This window comes from Chiloscyllium plagiosum, unplaced genomic scaffold (genome assembly GCF_037043375.1).
Source record: "Chiloscyllium plagiosum isolate Xiang-an unplaced genomic scaffold, Cpla_swu_hap1 HiC_scaffold_29, whole genome shotgun sequence".
NCBI lineage: Eukaryota > Metazoa > Chordata > Chondrichthyes > Orectolobiformes > Hemiscylliidae > Chiloscyllium > Chiloscyllium plagiosum.
In genome coordinates this window covers 13,277,479-13,297,132 of record NW_028270167.1, presented here as the reverse complement: position 1 = coordinate 13,297,132, position 19,654 = coordinate 13,277,479, and the positions used below count along the sequence as shown (strand labels likewise).

Sequence of the window (19,654 nt, the reverse complement as noted above, 5' to 3'; positions counted from 1 at the left end):
ATTAAACTCCATCTGTCAATCCTTAGCCCATTGGCCCAATTGATCATATCTCTTTCTAATCTTAGATAACTTTCTTCACTTTTGACTATACCACTAATTTTGGTGTTATCCACAAACTTACTAACCATGCCTTTTAAATTCTCATCCAAATCCTTTATATAAATTACAAACAACAATAGACCCAGCACTGATGCCTGTGGAACACTCCTGGTCACAGGCCTCCAGTCTAAAAACAATCTTCCACCACCACCCTGTGTCTTCGACTGTCATGCCAATTTTGTATCCAATTGGCAAACGCTCCCTGAATCGCATGTGATCGAACTTTACTAGCCAGTCTACCATGCAGAACCTTGTCAAAGACTAAAGTCCACCGCTCTGTCCTCATCAATCTTTTTGATTATATCCTCAAAAAAATCAAGTTTGTGAGACATGATTTCTCATGCACAAAGCCAAGCTGACTATCATTAATCAGTCCTTACCTCTCCAAATGCACGTAAATATTATCTCTCAGAATCCCCTCCAACAACTTACCCACTACTGATGCCAGATTCACAGGTCTATACTTCCCAGGCTTCCCCCTACAGCCTTTCTTAGACAAAGGCACAATATTAGCCATCCTCCAGTCCTTTGGTACCTCACCCGTGACTGTAAATGATACAAATATCTCTGCTAGAGGGCTCGCAATTTCTTCCTTAGCTTCCCACAAAGTCCTGGGATACACTTGATCAGATCCCAGAGATTTACCTAACTTTACGTTTTTTTCTAGGCAGTGCATTCTGAACCCTAACCATTCACTGCTTTAAAAAAAGGGAAGATTATCAGAAATTGCAGCAGGACCTTGATCAGCTGGGAAAGATCAGCAGAAGATGGGCAGCTCAGTGGTTAGCACTGCTGCATCACAGCACCAGGGACCCTGGTTCGATTCCATCCTCGGGCAACTGTCTGTGTTGAGTTTGTGCATTCTCCCCATGTCTGCATGGGTTTCCTCTGTGTGCCCCAGTTTCCTCCCACAATCCAAAGATGTGCACGTTAGGTGAATTGGCCATGCTAAATTCCTGAAGTGTCAGTTAGGCGCATTAGTCAGGGTAGGGGAATCCGTCTGGGTGGGTTACTCTTTGGAGAGTCGGTGTGGGCCTGTTGGGTCAAATGGCCTGTTTCCACACTGTAGGGTTTCTATGATGAAGAAATTTACAAGAATGTTACCACGACTCAAGGATCCGTGTTATAGGGAGAGGTTAGACACGATAGAACCTTTTTCTTTAGAGCATAGGAGACTGAGGGGGGTCTTATAGATCCTGAGAGGCATGGATGGGGTGAATGCATTCAATTTTTTTCCCAGAATTAGGTAATCAAGGACTAGAGGGCATCAGTTTAAGTTTGGAGGGGAAAGAATAAAAGGGAACCTGAGATGCAACATTTTTAAACAAAGGGTAGGATGGATATGGACTGAGCTGCCAGTGGAAGTGGTTGAGGCGGGTACATAAACAACATTTAAAAGGCATTTGGACAGATACATGGATAGGAAAGGATCAAAAGGATATGGGCCAAGTGCAGGGAAATGGGGTTAGTGTGGATGGTTATTTTGGTCGGCATGGACCAGTTTGGGCCAAAGGGCCTGTCTCCGTGCTGTAGGACTCTCTGACTCTAAGTGCTTTACTGCATGTCATCATTGCTTCTTTTGCCAGTCACCTTACGCCAGTGCCCTCAGGTTCCCAACCTTTCCACAAATAGGAACAATTTCTTTCTAGACTACTCATGGTTTTGAATAACTCTTTGTTCTTTTTTTTTGCAAGGGGAGCAGTCCAAGCTTCTCTGGTCTATCTATGTAAATGCTGATAAAATCTGTGAAATTCCGTGCTGATATAGTCAATTGAAATTTCTCAATTTCATCCTGGCTTCAAGATCTGTATTCATGTGTATCTAGCAATCTCAACAGCATCAACTTCCAAACTTCCATCTGTGTTGCACTTTGTTTGTAATAAAATATTCCAAGATATTTCACAGAGGAATTACCAGACAATATTTGTCACCAAGCCATAAAATACGCTTTGGTTTATTGTGCATTCAGAAAACGTCATCTTTGTCAATGCACTGTTTCAAAGAGTTGGTCTTGAGTATATGCTCAAGTTCTTGTTGGATCTGGAATCTGAAGTGCTTTGGGGTTCAGGCGTTATGGTGAAAAGGCTGGAGAATGGGGTTGAGAAACATATCAGCCATGATTGAATGGCAGAGCAGACTCGATGGGCCGAATGGCCCAATTCTGCTCCTATATGATTTGGTCTTGTGGACTTGAGTTCAAAGTGTTATTTGCTGATGTGGTTCTGTTCGCCGAGCTGGAAGTTTTTGTTGCAAACGTTTCGTCCCCTGTCTAGGTGACATCCTCAGTGCTTGGGAGCCTCCTGTGAAGCGCTTCTGTGGTGTTTCCTCCGGCATTTATAGTGGCCTGTCCCTGCCGCTTCCGGTTGTCAGTTTCAGCTGTCCGCTGTAGTGGCCGGTATATTGGGTCCAGGTCGATGTGTTTGTTGATGGAGTTTGTGGATGAGTGCCATGCTTCTAGGAATTCCCTGGCTGTTCTTTGTTTGGCTTGCCCTATAATGGTAGTGTTGTCCCAGTCAAATTCATGTTGCTTGTCGTCTGCGTGTGTGGCTACTAGGGATAGCTGGTCGTGTCGTTTTGTGGCTAGTTGATGTTCGTGGATGCGGATCGTTAGCTGTCTTCCTGTTTGTCCTATATAGTGTTTTGTGCAGTCCTTGCATGGGATTTTAAACACTACATTAGTTTTGCTCATGCTGGGTATCGGGTCCTTCGTTCTGGTGAGTTGTTGTCTGAGTGTGGCTGTTGGTTTGTGTGCTGTTATGAGTCCTAGTGGTCGTAGTAGTCTGGCTGTCATTTCAGAGAGACACAACAAACAGTGAGACAAAGTATCATACCCCTGATAACAAGGAAAAGACAAACACATAACCTCAACACCAAGGAGAGGGAAGCACTAAAATCACTAAGAAACGATAAGAACATAATCATACTACCAGCAGACAAAGGCAGAATGACGGTCATCCTGGACAAAGCAGAGTACATCCAAAAAGCACAACAACTACTTGCAGCTACTAACACCTACCAAAAGAGGGAGTTTGACCCCACCTCACAGCTCACCAATAGGATAAACAACACACTGAGGAACCTACAAAAAAACAGACAGATAACCAGGTTTGACCTACAAAGAATGAAACCTGAAAGCAACAACACCCCCAGATTCTATGTATTACGTAAACTGCACAAACCAGACATCCCACTCAGACCCATCGTATCACTACCAGGGACACCATCACACAAACTGGCTAAAGAACTACAGCAGAAACTGAAACACCTGATCAGCGGATCCAGACAGTCTATACAATCAACACAGGAATTCTTGGACATCATCAGAAATATACACCATGGTCTCATTCGACGTAACGGCACTGTTCACCTCTATTGACAAAGCCCTAGCCAGAGAAACAATAGCCAACCTGCTGAACAGACAACAGGATGTTGAACCCATCAACAAAGATGGCATACTTAAACTACTGGACTTGTGCCTCACAACACACTTCACATTCAACAACCAGATATACGAACAAATCAACGGAACACCCATGGGCTCACCGATCTCGGGACTCATAGCAGAAGCAATAATGCAAAGGTTAGAACAAACAGTCTTACCACAAATTCAACCCAAACTCTGGGTCAGATGCGTTGATGACACCTTTGTAATCATTAAAAACACAGAAATAGAGAAAACACACCAGATCATCAACTCCACACTCACAGGAATCCGATTCACGAGAGAGGAAGAAAAGGATAGCCAACTCCCATTCCTAGACATGAGGGTACAGAGAACACCAAACGGAGAATTCACCACTAAGGTACACAGGAAAGCCACACACACAGACCAAGTCCTGAACTATGAAAGCAACCACCCCAATACACACAAATGAAGTTGCATCAAGACACTATTCAAAAGGGCCACAACACACTGCAGCACACCAGAACTGCAAAAAGAGGAAGAGGAACACCTGTACAAGGTATTCGCCAAAAACGGATACCCGCGCAATTTCATCAACAGATGTCTAAGGGAAAGACAACGGAACGAGGACATGCCGCAACCAAAGGACTAGCCACACTACCATACATCAAGAACATCTCTGAAATGACAGCCAGACTACTGCGACCACTAGGACTTATAACAGCACACAAACCAACAGCCACACTCAGACAACAACTCACCAGAACGAAGGACCCGATACCCAGCATGAGCAAAACTAATGTAGTGTACAAACTCCCATGCAAGGACTGGACAAAACACTATATAGGACAAACAGGAAGACAGCTAACGATCCGCATCCACGAACATCAACTAGCCACGAAACGACACGACCAGCTATCCCTAGTAGCCACACACGCAGACGACAAGCAACATGAATTTGACTGGGACAACACTACCATTATAGGGCAAGCCAAACAAAGAACAGCCAGGGAATTCCTAGAAGCATGGCACTCATCCACAAACTCTATCAACAAACACATCGACCTGGACCCAATATACCGGCCACTACAGCGGACAGCTGAAACTGACAACCGGAAGCGGCAGGGACAGGCCACTATAAATGCCGGAGGAAACACCACAGAAGCGCTTCACAGGAGGCTCCCAAGCACTGAGAATGTCACCTAGACAGGGGACGAAACGTTTGCAACAAAAACTTCCAGCTCGGCGAACAGAACCACAGCAACGAGCACCCGAGCTACAAATCTTCTCACAAACTTTGTTATTTACTGAATATAACTTATGATGTAACAAGTGGAGCTGGTGGTGCAGTAGTAATGTCACTGGGCTAGTATTGCAAAGGTCTTGTCTAATGCTCTGGGGTCATGTGTTCAAATCCATCATGGCAGCTGATGGAATTTAACTTCATTCAATAAATCTGGAGCAGAAAGCTGATCTCTATCTTTGACTTGTAAAAATCCATCAATTCACAAAAATCCTTTAGGGGGAAAAAAATCTGCTGTTCTCACCGAGTGTAACTTATAGGTGACTCCAGACCCACAGCAATGTAGTTGGCTCTTAACTGTCCTCTCAAATGGCCTAGACAGTGATTTAGTTTGATGATGGTTAGAGATGGACCATAAATGCAGGCATTGCTAGTGACACCCACATCCCATGCAAGAATAAAACAAAAGTAATTAATTTCATTTTTTAAAGTAAGTTGTAATAAAATGGAATTAGAGTCGTAAATGTAATACTTTATCTTACCAATGTTACGAGCAAGTTCATTAATGGGCTTTCAGCTGCAGAAGGGTGAGAGATAGATGTAAAACAGCATATCACGGATTCTCTAGGCTTCCCTTTAACTGTGGCACAGAGCTGGGATCAAGCGAGAATTACATTTTTCTATTAACCATTGCAAGATCATAAAACTTATTAAAGTGTATTTTAACTTGATCTTCTCAGGTTGACATCAAACAGTGTAATTATTTGGTCGACCTTGATAGAGAAGTAGAGACGCATCGTGAGCCAAGGTATTCTGCGAATAAAGAAGACTGGATGATCATAGCTTACAAACCATTCTTAGATGTCACAAGGTAAGCTGCGAGTCTTTTAAACAATGCAACAGTTTTGCTAATGGACGTCTTAACGGTGGAATTTTGAGTCTAATAACTGATTTTCAGTGTCAGTGGCAACTATTATCTTCACAGCATAAGTAAAATTTTGATAAGTAGGGCAAGTAATTAGACTTGACATCATGTGAGAATTGGCTTGGTTTCCTACATTTGTGCATACCGTGCAAACTGCTGTCCAAGTAACACAGAATTTGAACAATAAACCTCAGAGGCAGTGAAAAGGCCAGTTTCTGATCAGTACCAGATCGCCCCTCCTAATCCTAAGCAATAAAAATGCATTGTGGTTTCCAAGTCTCCCGTTATTAGATATACTGTCTGTGTTTTAGTGCATTCAATGGACTTTAAGCCTGTCAACTGTTTCTAATTGTCATCGTCTCAAACCAAGTTAACCATAGATTTAGGTGAATATTGCTTTGACATGCTTCATTGTTGGTAACCCTGATTGGTTTCAAGCGATTGTTTCTAATTTACTGTCGAATAAATCTGTTCTCTATTACATAAACACTTCTGTGGCATATTCTCTCAGTTGACTAATATTTTGCTACATTTGCACCGGCAACAGGATGCCACAGCAAAAATAATCTTTCTTTTGTTGTAAGGGTGTTTACCTCAATAATGGGCTAACCAGGTATTGTCTTCAGGGTGTTTTAATCCAATGAAATGTCTCATCCATTATATCTCATGAGGTAATGTTGATTTTAACTGTGTTGTATTGGAGATTGGCAATCTCATTGAGGCCTGATCTTAAATTTACTAGCCTTCTACATCCGGAGGAACGGGGGAGGAGGTGGAATGAGAGGGTGAAGCACTTTGCTCCAGCTTCTCTAACTCCCAGTGAAATTTGGACAGGTGAGAGATGAAAGAGAGGCTGGTGACAATGCTTGAACAGATTGAATAGCTCCGGTGGGGAATTGTAACAGGAGCAACAAATGGTTAAGGGAACCTTAAAGACTGGAAACTTAACAAATCAAAATAACCTTGTTTGGGGTGACAGTGCACCCCAACCCCTCCAATGCCCACCAGTCTCTAAAGTAGACAAGTAGGAGGCTGGAAGAACACAGCAAGCATCAGGAGAAGTCAACATTTTGGGTGTAACCCTTCTTCAGGACCAGGATGGGAGTAGAGGGAGCTGCAGATAAGGGGGTGGGGAGATGGGTGGGTTTGAGAGGTAGTGCTAGGTGAACACAGGTAGGGTATGACCTGGTTGGTCGATGGGAGGAAAGAATCCGGTTGGTAGCTGGAAGGAAGGGTTGGTCAGAGGAATGGAATGGAAGGGAGGGGGAGGGACTGGGAAGGGATTCAGGGGGATGGGAAGGGAGGCTATTTGGAATTAGAGAACTCAATGTTGAGTCCTCCGGGAGATTTCTAAAGGCTGATATCTTTCTGGTGGACACACAGGATTCTGTCAACAGATACAGAAATGTGGATGTAATGGTGAGGAAGGACAACAGTCAGACACTATGACCCCCTGCACAGCCCACTGCCTGGACCTATTAAATGGCTACAGGCTGCCCATGGATTGAGAACGTGGGGCCGCGAGGAGAGCTGGTTACACAGAGGGCCCTTGGCTGTACTCTGAGCCCTGCTACATCAAGCTCAATCTGCACCAGAATGGAGAAAGCAGCAGGCTGCTTTAAAAGGAAGTGATGCAAATCCCCATCACAATGGAGGGGCCAACTTCCTGAGATTGTAAATCAGTTAGAACCATGGTGCAATTTACAGAGCCTGAGACCTTGTTGCTAGAGTTTGCAATGTCCTTGTACTAAATACCTGCAGGAAATTTAGCCACAGCCACGATGTACTGATTTCCGATGCATATTTTAAGCAATGCAGTCGAAGAAATCTTGCTGATGTGATGCAAAATTAAGCATTTCTTCCTTGAAGTGTAATCCGGTTTTGTTGCTGGGTGCTTAGTGGGAAACGGCGATGTTGTAAAACTTAACTCAAAAATGCTCATCCATTTCAATGGGAAATTGAAGTCCAGGAAGGAATGAAGGTGACAATAATTATATTCCAGGCATTCACAATCCTCACTGGTATATATACTGATTCCTGCTGGGATCCAAATGAAATTGTAATCCTTGTTGACTGCGACCATTGATTCTCTTAATCTCTTTCTCTTGAGCTAATGCCTCTCCTGCAGTTCCATGTTTGCAATCCCCACTCTCAGTCCAACTTTAGATCAAAAGCAATAACATTTACATTTGTATGATGCCAGTCGTGATCTTAAAGCATTTCTAAGCAATTAACCACCTATTGAAGTCTAGTAACTGTTGTAATGTAGAAAATGCAGCAACACATTTTCAGTCAACAAGGAATGTGATCAAAAATGTCTCTTAGTCATGTTGGCCAGGACACAGGGCAATGGGATCTTCAACATTGACCTGAGGGCAGACAGGACCTTGGTTTGACAGTCTCAGAATTGTCACGGTGCAGAAAGAGGACTTTCAGTCCATTGTGTCTGCATGGGCTCTTTGAGCATTTTAACTTCGTGCCAACCTCCTGCCCTTTCCCATAACGCTGCAACTTGTTTCTATAACATCGATGTCAAAGGGTAGCACATCCAACAATGTGCAGCACTCCCACTGTATTGATCTGGAGTGTCAACCTAGGATTTGTGCTCAAGTTATTGGAACCTTCCTATTGCTCTGCCATCTCACATGACTGTTCCCCAGTACTACCGCCAACCTGTCCTTTGCCTTTTCCTTTGATGACTATTCCAGTTCTTTTGGTGCCATCACCATGAATGGCAAACAGAATTGGAAAGGCAGTCAAGTCTTTCTGAAACTCCATACTGGTCAATCAGAGTGTCATGTAAAATTGCAGTGTAAATGGTAAATGCTGGTATTCCCAGCACAGATGAAAGCATTCCTGTTTAATGCTAAACTTCAGACTCGATAATTAAGTGGTTGTCAAGTGTAAACCAGCTGTTTTATTCTGTTTGTAGACTTTCCATTTAATTCCCTTGTACTTTAATTCCATTTAATTCCATTTAATTCACTCATCAAGCAAAACATTCAGCAAGAAGCACTGCACAAGAGGCTTCAGTAAGAGTGTCCTTGAGGGAAGTAAAAATGGAGTGCCTTTTTCAACCTGAGTGGAATATCCCAGGTAGCAACCTAGGCCCTCAGAGGCAGAAGCTTTGTTAAAGCATCCCTTTGGTCTCTCAACATATTGCCTGTTTACCTTTTTTCTTACTCTCGGTAACATTTACAATTAGCTTTCTATAATTGTCCCTGATAAATTCAGCGGACTGAGTTTGACAAGGAAAACAGTAATTTCCATACATCATTTTTTTTCCCCTTTGGGACAGCAGGAACCTCTCTTTTGGAAATATTTGAACTGTCTATTTTCCCTGATGTCCTTTTTTTGTCCATTCTTGGAATGTGGGTGTCACTAAGTACACCAGGAATTGTTTTCTCCTTTCTAGTTTCCCTAAGGAAGGTGGTGGTAAACTGCTTCCTTGAACATTTGGAGTTTATGAGGTGAGGAGACACACTTCTCTTAGGGAGGAACTTCTGGGAGCTTGACCCAGCAGCAATGAAGGAATGATGACATATCTCCACAGCTGGACTGTTTGTGACTGTGGTGCTGGTGGTGGTGCTGCTGGGAGTGGGGGCCTTGCAAATGTCAATGTTCCCATGCTGACCTTGTCCTTCTTGGTGGTGGGGGAAGTCGTGGATTGGGAGGGAGCTGTTGAAGAGCGTGTTCTTGCACCAGTTGGCTGTAAACTCCTCCAAGACATTAAGGGAGAATTCTACACCAGCTCTCAAGTCTTGCAAGTCTCCAGATTTTGCCTCCTGTGTTCTAATTCACACCAGGTCATGTTAAACTGTGCTCATTGGTCAGCAACACAGTAGTTTTTGAATTTTCAAGCACTTCTCGCTCATCCTTTCAGTTTTATCTTAAAACCAACATGTTTTACTTACCTTTACTTACCTGTCTTAATATGTCTGTTTGTGAATAGATAATTAAAGGGTCGAGGGGAATAATTGTAACAAAAAAAGAGACTGCTGAAGAGACAGGCATTAAATGTGAGTTTTGAGAAGATTTCTAGCTCAGGTTGAGGTTCTGGATGTAGGTTTGCTCATTGAGCTGGAAGGTTCATGTCACCCTACTAGGTAACATCTTCAGTGAGCCTCTGGGCAAAGCACTGTTGATAATTCCTGCTTTCTATTTATATGTTTGAGTGTCTTTGGGTTGGTGATGTCATTTCATGTTGTGGTATCATTTCCTGTGGTGATGTCATTTCCTGTTCTTTTTCTCAGGGGGTGGTAGATGGGGTCTAACTCGATGTGTTTGTTGATAGAGTTCCGTTTGGAATGCCATGCTTCTAGAAATTCTTGTGCATGTCTCTGTTTGGCTTGTCCTAGAATGGATGTGTTGTCCCAGTCGAAGTGGTGTCCTTCCTCATCCATATGTAAGGATACTCGTGAGAGAGGGTCATGTTGTTTTGTGGCTAGTTGATGTTCATGTATCCTGGTGGCTAGTTTTCTGCTTGTTTGTCCAATGTAGTGTTTGTTACAGTCCTTGCACGGTATTTTGTAAATGACATTAGTTTTGCTTGTTGTCTGTATAGGGTCTTTCCAGTTCATTAGCTGCTGTTTTAGTGTGTTGGTGGGTTTGTGGGCTACCATGATGCCCCTTGTAAGTGCATTAATACTTCGCCACACTTCACTGCAATGGTCTGAGTGGTGCTCCAGTATTTCTGTAAAATGTTTGCAAGGCTTTATAAGTTCCCCTCATTCCTTTATAAGAATGAATGTTTTTTTTTCTTTAAATGTTATTTTAAAAAGTAAAATCTGCTGACCAGAAAAGGAACTTTTTCTGCAGTAATAGTAAATACTGAGCTCTTCCTTCACCAGCTTTGTAAAAGTTTGACAACAAGGTTTTTTTTTCTAAAGTATTTCCTGTGTTTTCTGGGTGAAGGGGCAGCCAGCCTTGCTACTATACATTATAATTGAGGAAGTGAAAGTCACCATAGTCCCAGAGGACTCATTAAACCAAGGGTCACCACCCCTAAAGCACATTTGAGAAGCTGGGGTCTTCCTGGATTACTTCAGCTGGTTTGAGAATCGAACTCACAGAGTTGGTGTCACTCTGCATTGCAAAGCAGCCACCCAGTCACCCAGGAAGATCATGATCACAATGGAGCAGGTACAAGGACCACAGAGAAATTGATTGCATCCAGCTACCTAGGTCCTGAGCTCTAAATCCCCTCTCCAAATTTCTCAGCTTCTCTTAACCTTCAAAACGTGCCTTAAAATCTACTTATTTGACTAAGCTTTTGGATGGCTTGTTCTAACTCCTCTTTATAAGATTTCATGATGAACTTTATTTGGTAATCAGTCCTTTGAAGAGGCCCAAGATTTACAAGTTATATTGCATGTGATCCTTGTAATTGTTGGTAGAGAGCCGCAAACAAATTTTCTTCTGTTGTGATGTGTTGTGAATATAGCTTTCAGGGGTCATGTTTTAAATTGCTGTCAATTAATATTACCTATGACAGAGGGTTCATGTGTTAACCCTATCATTTGTAGCTGATCTACAAGCAGAAGGTTAGAGATTTGGTTTAAACTACTTGGCCTTCTGGTGAACATTATCTGTATATCGCAATATTTTCAAATAAGGAAAATTTGTCAGAATTCATTCATTCATCAGTATAGAGCTCCATGTAGACTGTCAAGTTCCATCCTTTCTACTTTTATAAGTTTGAACATTTATATATTGTCCTGTTCACAGTTGATAACATTTTTCATTCCCAAATCCTTATGTATTATTGATATATTTACAAAGAAAACAATCAAAACAAAACATTTTTCTGCCACCTATTTGATGCACAACATGATGTTAAACTGTTTGTCTTTCTGTGAGAAAAGATGGCAACTATTAGCCATGAATTATATTAATCAGCAGGAAAAACCTGATCTGCAGTTCATTAGGCTGTGATAGTTAAAGGTGCTTGCAATGATTGAACTCCGAAAGTGAGAGTTTAAATCTTACCATTACAACTTGTGACATTACACTGATGTCATTGAAATCAAAGCTGCTACGAGTTTGGTTCACTAACTCAGAAAACGGAAGCTGTAAATCCTGCCTGATGGCTAATGCCTTCTGATATAGTTCACCAATCCACACGAGCAATCGCTAGAAATCTTGCTGCTATATCTGCAGCACCAGAGAGGGAAAGGCAAGGTTAACTTGCCAACATTGTCCAAATGTTGATGTTGGGTCAAAAAGAATTAAAGTATGTTTGTAAAAAGAACAGAGAAAGGTTTTGTGGTTTGTGTCAAACAATTTCTAGCGCTTCCTGTTTTATAATTTTAAGTGTTTATAAATTTTCCTGTTCATAGACTGTAAAGTTTCAATATGCATTGGTCAAATGTGACTAATCTGAACTCTCTCTGAAAAGAGTACTATAGTAGTCAGAGGGAAATGCAAGCAGTTCAGTGCATTAACCTGTCTTAATGGAGCACAGAGTCATCAAGGTTCAAAAAAGCTGAAAGCAATGTCTGCTCCAGTTCCTCGTGGCAGTACAGTCAGCTAAAACCATCTGTGCCTTACTCGAACCACAGCACAGCTATCTGATGTGCCGGAAGGTGTTTGATGCAGCAGAACTCCAGCACAAGCCTGACTGCCTTATTTGGTGACGTCATTCAGCTTTTGCAGTCACTTGCCAGATCACTAAGTATGGATGCACGTCATGAATTGCTTGATGCTAATTTAGCACATTTCCATCAACACGCATTAAAAAGCACAGTTTTAAAGTTAATGCATCCATTGGACGTCAGCAAAGTTTATTGATCCACAAGACATTCTCAACTTGTTTCGCCTCAGCTCTGATTAACTGTGGTGAACTCCAGACTGATTGTCTCCTCTTGTACTGTAATCAGTTACACTCTCAAACTAATTCCAGTGAACCCAGTTCCATTTGAATGAGGGAATAATATTGAACATATCCTTTTACCCAAGCTGCAATGTTAACCACATTCGGCAAATGCTGCATTAGCTGTAAAGCACTTTGGGGCATTCTAACATTACAAAAGGTGTTCCATGAGAACGTATGAACATGAGAAATAGGAACAGGAATAGCCTGTTCCACCAATCAGTGTGAACATGGCTGATCCAATATGCACCCAATTCCTGCCTCCCCGACTCACCTACCATTCACCACCATCGATTTCCTTGTCAATCAAAATTTTGTCTAATTCAGCCTTGAATATATTCAGTTTGAGCTGTTCACTGGGTAAAAGAATTCCAAGCTCTGTGTAGTTCTGGTGGCCCTGCTTTTGGACGGATATTATTAAACTGGAGAGGGTTCAGAAATGATTTACCAGGATACTGCCAGAAATGGAGGGTTCGAGTTATTAAAATCGGCTGGTTAGACTGGGACTTTCACTACAAGATAGAAGGTGGAGGTGTGATCTTATAGAGGCCATAAAATTGTGAGGGGCATAGATAATGTAAATAGCGAGTGTCTTTTTCCCAGTGTGGGAGAGTTCAAAATGGAGGACATATTTTTAAGATGAGAGGAGAAAGTTTTAAAAAGGACATATGGGGCAACTGTTTTTTTTACAGAATGTGGTTCATGTGTGGAATGAACTGCCTGAGGAATTGGTTGATACAGGTGCAGTCACAACATTTAAAAGACATTTTGATAAGTAAATGAATAGGAAAGGTTTGGAGGGATATGGGCCAAATGCAGACAAGTGGGGCTAGTTTAGTTTGAGGACATGGTCAGTGTAGACTAGTTGGACCAACAGGTCTGTTTCCATGCTGTATGACTCTATGGCACTCTAGAGAGCAGAAAGGCCTCCTCATTCCTGTCTTAAAGGGAAAACCCCTTTCTTTGAAAATATGCCCTTCCCCCACCCCACCCAGTTCCAAATACCTACCACAAGGGAATACAGCATCTTCCTTGTCAATATCAGCAAGAATGTTCGACAGTAAGTTTGTGAGTTTCGTGCATATTCCGTTGCACTGTTCTACTTGGGCAGGTTGGGGGTGCAGAGACTAATGAGGCAGGGTTTGGTGGGGTGAAAAGGATAGATTGGGGCTGTTTGTTGCTCGAACCATGTTTAATGTCATAATGCATGTGTAACTGTCCCCTGTCAGCATCCAAACTTTAGAAGCACCCAAGGCAGTCAGATCACAATGAGAGTCTTGATGCCACAAACAGCATTGGGTATATTTAGTTTGTTTCCATTGGTTAGGTCTCATTATAAACCTCTTTGAACTAGTATTTAACATGTTTGATGCCAATCTTCAGTGGTTGTTGTCCCTCTCCATTTTGCTTTGATCAGTTTAAAAGGGCACTTACCTAGTCACATTGTCGCATCTGTCACAACAGGAGCCAGCCTACTAATGCGGTTTTCTAATGTTGACAAGCCTGTTGTGCGTTTCTGCTTCAGGTACGGGACTCTTTACTTTCCCACATATTGTCTTCCTCCTACAATTTAAAGGCTTTTATAACCCAAACCTGGCATCATGACCTATTCATGCTTCTAGTTTTCTTTCACATGATTCTTTTGGGTTTCAAGTTGCCCTGCAGCTTGGACCAGAGCCCTGCATCTAGGTTTTTCAAAAAAATGGGGATGCACCCCAGTAATCTCGTTTGCACATGACATTCAAGATGCATTGGTACCTCTGTAGTCAATATAAACATCTGAAGTCATGGAGGTTTTTTTTCCATTGTTTAGACCGGAAATTAAATTGATATCCTTAAGCAAATTGATAGCCTTAAGCAACTCTACTGCTCTTCAAAAACGGATATTGGAGTATGGTTACCAACTTTACAGCATTGTCCCGGAGGCTCCAAGTATTAAGATTCAATATCTAGGACAGTGCTGCAAGCAAATGGGGAGAAAAGTCCCAGCTGTATTTAAAGAATTATGCATTTGTGTTCATTCCCTGATGAGAGGGCATGGATACACAGAGATGGTGCAAAGAAGGTTATTCATTTGGCAAGTAGTTACAGTATGGGATGCATTGCCTGGAAAAATGGTAGAGGCAGATTCAAGGGAGACACTATTGGTTTTTTTGTCGAATAGAAATAGTATGCAGGGATATGGGGAAAAGCCAGGCAACAGTCACTAGATAATATAGCTTGTGCAGTCACGATCGACCGAATGACCTCCTCCTGCACCATAATAAATCTACAATTCTGTGATTCTCTTTGAACATTTATTTGGAATAAGAATATTGGAGATTCATGGAGAAGAGAATCGCTATTAAACTGGGAGAGGCATTGAAGGCAGATCATACGACAACTCCAAGAAGACGTGTCCATCCAGTGCTGGTAACCGTATCACTGAGACATGGGGGATGCTAGTTTCCTCACAAGGACAGGTCAACTTCAGACAGTCGACAAGCGAAGGAAATGATATTAATACAGTGTTCATGCGCCAAACCAGATGTGTGTGTGTGTTCCACCACCGGAAAGAAAAGTAACACCCAAGTGGCCAGTGACAAACAGTGTCCTTATTGGACCAGTTCTAACCAAGTATTCTTCATTCACTGGAAATGCTGGTGTTTCAGATCTTTTGTTTTAAAGTTAGCAAGTCAACCAAAAAGAAATTGTTTCCAAAGTCAGGTCATAAAATGTGCTGCTACATTTCTTTTTAACCTGGTCATTTATTCTGCAATGTAATGGCAATTGCACAGTGCAGAAATAAATTAATTGCTGATTAAGGATTGCTTTGAAGTGAAAAGTTTATCAACAGTTTCGGACTGTTTTAAGTCCAATTTCTCGATCACTCAGCCAAGCCACATGGTTTTTTTTGTCTGTCATCAGATACACTGAGATTATTTTTGTGTTTGAGTTTGAATTTCATCATTGAACTGCATTTTAACCTATAGTTCATATCCATTACCACTGTAAGAAGTATATATCTGCAAACTTTTTTTTCTGGTTTTGTTTGGGGTTCAATTTACTTAGTGCTGAGCAGCAATTGAAATCGGAATCTGGAACTCTAGGAGTTTCCAACCCAACCTCCAGTTTATAATCACCCTCTAACCAAAAGGCAGAGGACAATGTTGTACTTGTTTTACTCTGAGCTGTCTCAAATGTTGAAAAATTTATGACGTTGGTACAGAACATTTGTCATCATTTTTGCTAGGTAATTAAATTGAAGGTAATTAAAATACTTGGATTTCATCAGTTGAGTATTTTGGTGAAACATGATCGTTGGTGAAAGGGTTGACGGAGCCAAAGAGGATTGCTGAAGTTACAAGAATAGGAATTAAGAGATACAAAAGGACCAAGAGACATCTATTTACCTTCTGCCATCTGGTAGTTGTGTAATGCAATAATTAAAAAGATAAAGGTAAAGTTGCCATTGTCCTGCCAGACTGTCTGTTGGACAGAGATGACTGGTGGTGGTTTAGCCTGAGGGTCACCACACCTCAGGCAAGGAGGAGAGGTTCAGCTGGTGTAGGGAATGAACCCATGATGTTGCATCATTCGACATCACAAACCAGCCATCCTGTCAAATGAGCTAACTGATCTCCGGGTGCAATAATTAAGTTGCTGATTAATTATAGCAATGAATCTCTAACAGTGAATTTAAGAGATTATTACCAGGAAAACCCCAGTGGTGAAGAGCTTTGAGAACCATTGTGCTTTTATTTCTTATAGATGCTTTGTTTATCATGTTATTAGTGAATCTCAAAACAATAACTTGCAGTGAATGCTAGCCTGCATCAGGTCTCCATATCTCACCCGGTCACAAGATCCTGAGGCTTCTGCTTTAAATCCTGGAAATTGCAAATAAGATGTAATAACAGGATTCACATGAGCTGTTTTATCATCATTGTGTTATCATCTTAGATCAGTGAGCTTCCAGAACGTTTGTTGCCTTTTCTGTCAAAGTTTACATTGGCTGTTCTACAGCCTTGTACGTACCTATACCCCGAGTGATTTGGATTGCATGTTATCATTTACAAATGCAAAGTTTCCAACTACAAAAGAAAATTAACTCAAGTGAAAGTGGAACGCTGTTGTGGCAATTCACAGAAAAAGAAAAATAATGATGGGCTAGTGAGAATTCGCTGGTGCAATTCTGAATTACACAGGCTGGAAGGTCCCAGTGATTCACTGACTTTGCAGAGTTATCTGGTTTCAAATGGGATGTTAATTGAAGACCCTTTTTCCTCTAAAGTAGAGGTAAAAAATCTCATGGCACTGTTTGGGTGAAGAGCCGAGGAGTTAACCCAATGGCCTTTTTTTTGCTCATAGGGAATAGGCAGGGCCAGTGTGTATTACTCATCCCTAATAACCTCCCTGGCAAACATAGGGAAACTACCCTAGCCAGTTTCTGAGGTCCTTAGGGTGTAGTGACACTCTCAGTGCTGTTAGGGAGGGAGTTCCACCACTTTGACTCAGCGACAATTCAGAAATTCACAATGTTACACCACAAAATATGATGCATGGCTTAGAGGGGCATTTGCAGGTGATGGTGTGTCCATTGTATCTGCTGCCCTGGACCTTCTAAATGATAGGGGATCATGTGTTTTGTGGGTCCTATCTGAGAAGCCTTTGTGAGTGACTTGTAGATGGTACACACTGCTGTTACTGAGTGACGGTGGTAAAGGGAGTGAATGTTGAAAGTGACAAATGAGATATCAATCAAGCAGTCTGTTTTGTTCTGGACGGTGTCAAGATTTTTTTGTGTTGTTGGAGCAGCACCCATCCAGGCAAATGAGGAGTATTGCATCACTCTGTTGACTTGTGCCTTGTAGATGTTGGACAAGATTTGGTGGGGTCAGGAGGTGAGTTATTCATTGCCGTATTCCTAGCCTCTGACCTGTTTCTCTAGCCATACTTTTTATTTGGTGGGTCTAGTTCACTTTCTGATCAATGGTAACCCTCAGGATGTTGATCGTGGGGATTCAATGATGGTAACACCATTGAATGTCATGAATGATGGGCAGATATTCTCTAGTTGGAAATGGTCATTGCCTGGCACTTGTTACTTGCCATTTATCAGCCCAAAACCTGGATATTGGGCAAACCGCTGTATTTGGACATGGACTGCTTCAGTATCTGTGATGTGGTGAATGGTACTGAACATTGAATAACCATTAGTCAACATTCCACTTCTGATCTCATAGTAGAAAATGGACATTGATGAAGCAGCTGAAGATGGTTGGTTGTAGGACACTGCCCTGTGGGAACTCTTCCAGAGATATCCTGGAGCTAAGACAATAGAATTTCACCATCACAACCATTTTCTATAGTGCTGAATTTGACTCCATCAAGCAGAGAGCTTTCCTCTGATCTCCATTGCCTCCTGTTTTACTAAGACATTTGTCCCTCAAATCAACATCCCAAAAACTGATCACTTGGTTATTATGTTGCTGTTGTAGGAGCTTGCTCTGCACAAATTAGCTGTCACGTTGTCAACACTTCAAATGTGATGACTCTACAGAAAGGTCTTAATTGGCTGTAAATTGCATTGTGACTGCTGTGATTGTAAAAGGTGTTCTGTTAATCTTTCATCTGGATTGCTGCATGTGCCTCCACCTCCAAGCTAGGGAGGAGTAATTTTAGCTTGCTCTTGATCATTGCATAGTGATTCCCCCTGTTGGAATGCATGCAAAGGAACTCCTTCTGAATTATGGAGGAGGGGGTGTGGAATCAGGATTGGAAAAAATGTTTACGTAAACTAATTGAACAGTCTTTCAATTTTCTCTGCGATCACCAACCAAAATTTGATCCAATTATAAGCCCATTGCAAATTGACGTTTTTACGTTATAGAGCACTTCATTGAATGGAGCATCAATGGCAACGCAGAAATATCACTTGTCTAGTAAATGAGAACCATGTTTAATAATATAGTGACTTGGGTTCAAATCCCACCAAGGAAGATGATGAAATTTGAATTCAATAAAATAAATCTGGGATTTATAAAAAAGCTAACCTAACAGTAACCACGCCCCCTGTAAATTGTCCTAAAAACAGACCTGGATTACTCATCTCTTTAGGGACAGAAATCCGCTTTCCTTACCTGGTCTGACTTAAATGTGGTACAGATACCTACAGCAATGTGGCTGAATCTGAACCTGAGCAGTTTGCGATTGCCTAGGCAGTGACACCCATATCCCATTAAAAGAGAGCTCCCTGAGCATGTACAAAACAATTCAGCAAGAGGAATCCAAATGGAACCACCTAATCTTTTAATCATTCCAGCAATTCCTTTCCTTCTCTCGTAGTGGCCCAGAGCACCATATAGGCCTTATGGACATCTTTCACCTCTCAAACTCCCTTGTTGAATTGGACCTCCCAGCTGAGAGCAGATGTTCAGAATCAGACAGGTGTTCAGAATTAGACAGATGTTCAACTGAACAATGGGCATCAACTTAAAATGCTCTTGGCTGATTAACAGATGGTGGGATTAAAGAGAACTCTCAATTCTGTACCAATCTCTTGTTGATATTGCTGTATCGCTTTCACAGATGGTGCACATAAAGACTGCTGCAGCCCTTTAAAGGGTTAAATCACTGCCTTAACTTTCCGTCCACTAATGTCCGTTGTGACATTGCTCATTTGTTTTGCAGTGTGGTGCTGGAAAAGCACAGCCAGTCAGGCAGCATCTGAGGAGCAGGACAATAGACGTTTCGAGCAAAAGCTCTTCATCAGCTCTTCCTGACGAAGAGCTTATGCTCAAAACATCAATTCTCCTGCTCCTCGGATGCTGCCTGACCGGATGTGCTTTTCCAGCACCACACTCTTCGACTCTGATCTCCAGCATCTGCAGTGTTCACTTTCTCCTAATTTGTTTGACAGATGTATTTGATGTGTGTAATAAAATGCTAGCTCCTTCGAGTTTTGTGAACTGTCCTGCATTATACTCAAGTCAGTTCCTTTGTTTTCCCTTTGCTCAATGGGCATCATTACAACCTGGATGTGATAAACAGCCATTCAGTGAATTTTGAATTGAAAATAAATGTACAAATGTTTTTTTTCCCTACTCATTCATGAGACAAGGGCATTGCTGG

General features: G+C 41.8%; 1 protein-coding gene across 7 annotated transcripts in view; it reads left to right on the top strand.

The window, feature by feature from the left end:
- The window catches only part of alg9 (ALG9 alpha-1,2-mannosyltransferase), a 263,913-nt gene that overhangs the window by 134,401 nt on the left and 109,858 nt on the right, over positions 1-19,654 (top strand). For all 7 annotated transcript variants that reach the window (XR_015751977.1, XM_043676654.2, XM_043676652.2 and 4 more), the window contains one exon: positions 5,486-5,616. Coding sequence is in view for 6 of the 7 variants with exons in the window: in XM_043676654.2 (XP_043532589.2) it covers positions 5,486-5,616 (131 nt within the window). In the remaining variant the exon portion in view is untranslated. The remainder of the gene's footprint in view (positions 1-5,485; positions 5,617-19,654) is intronic.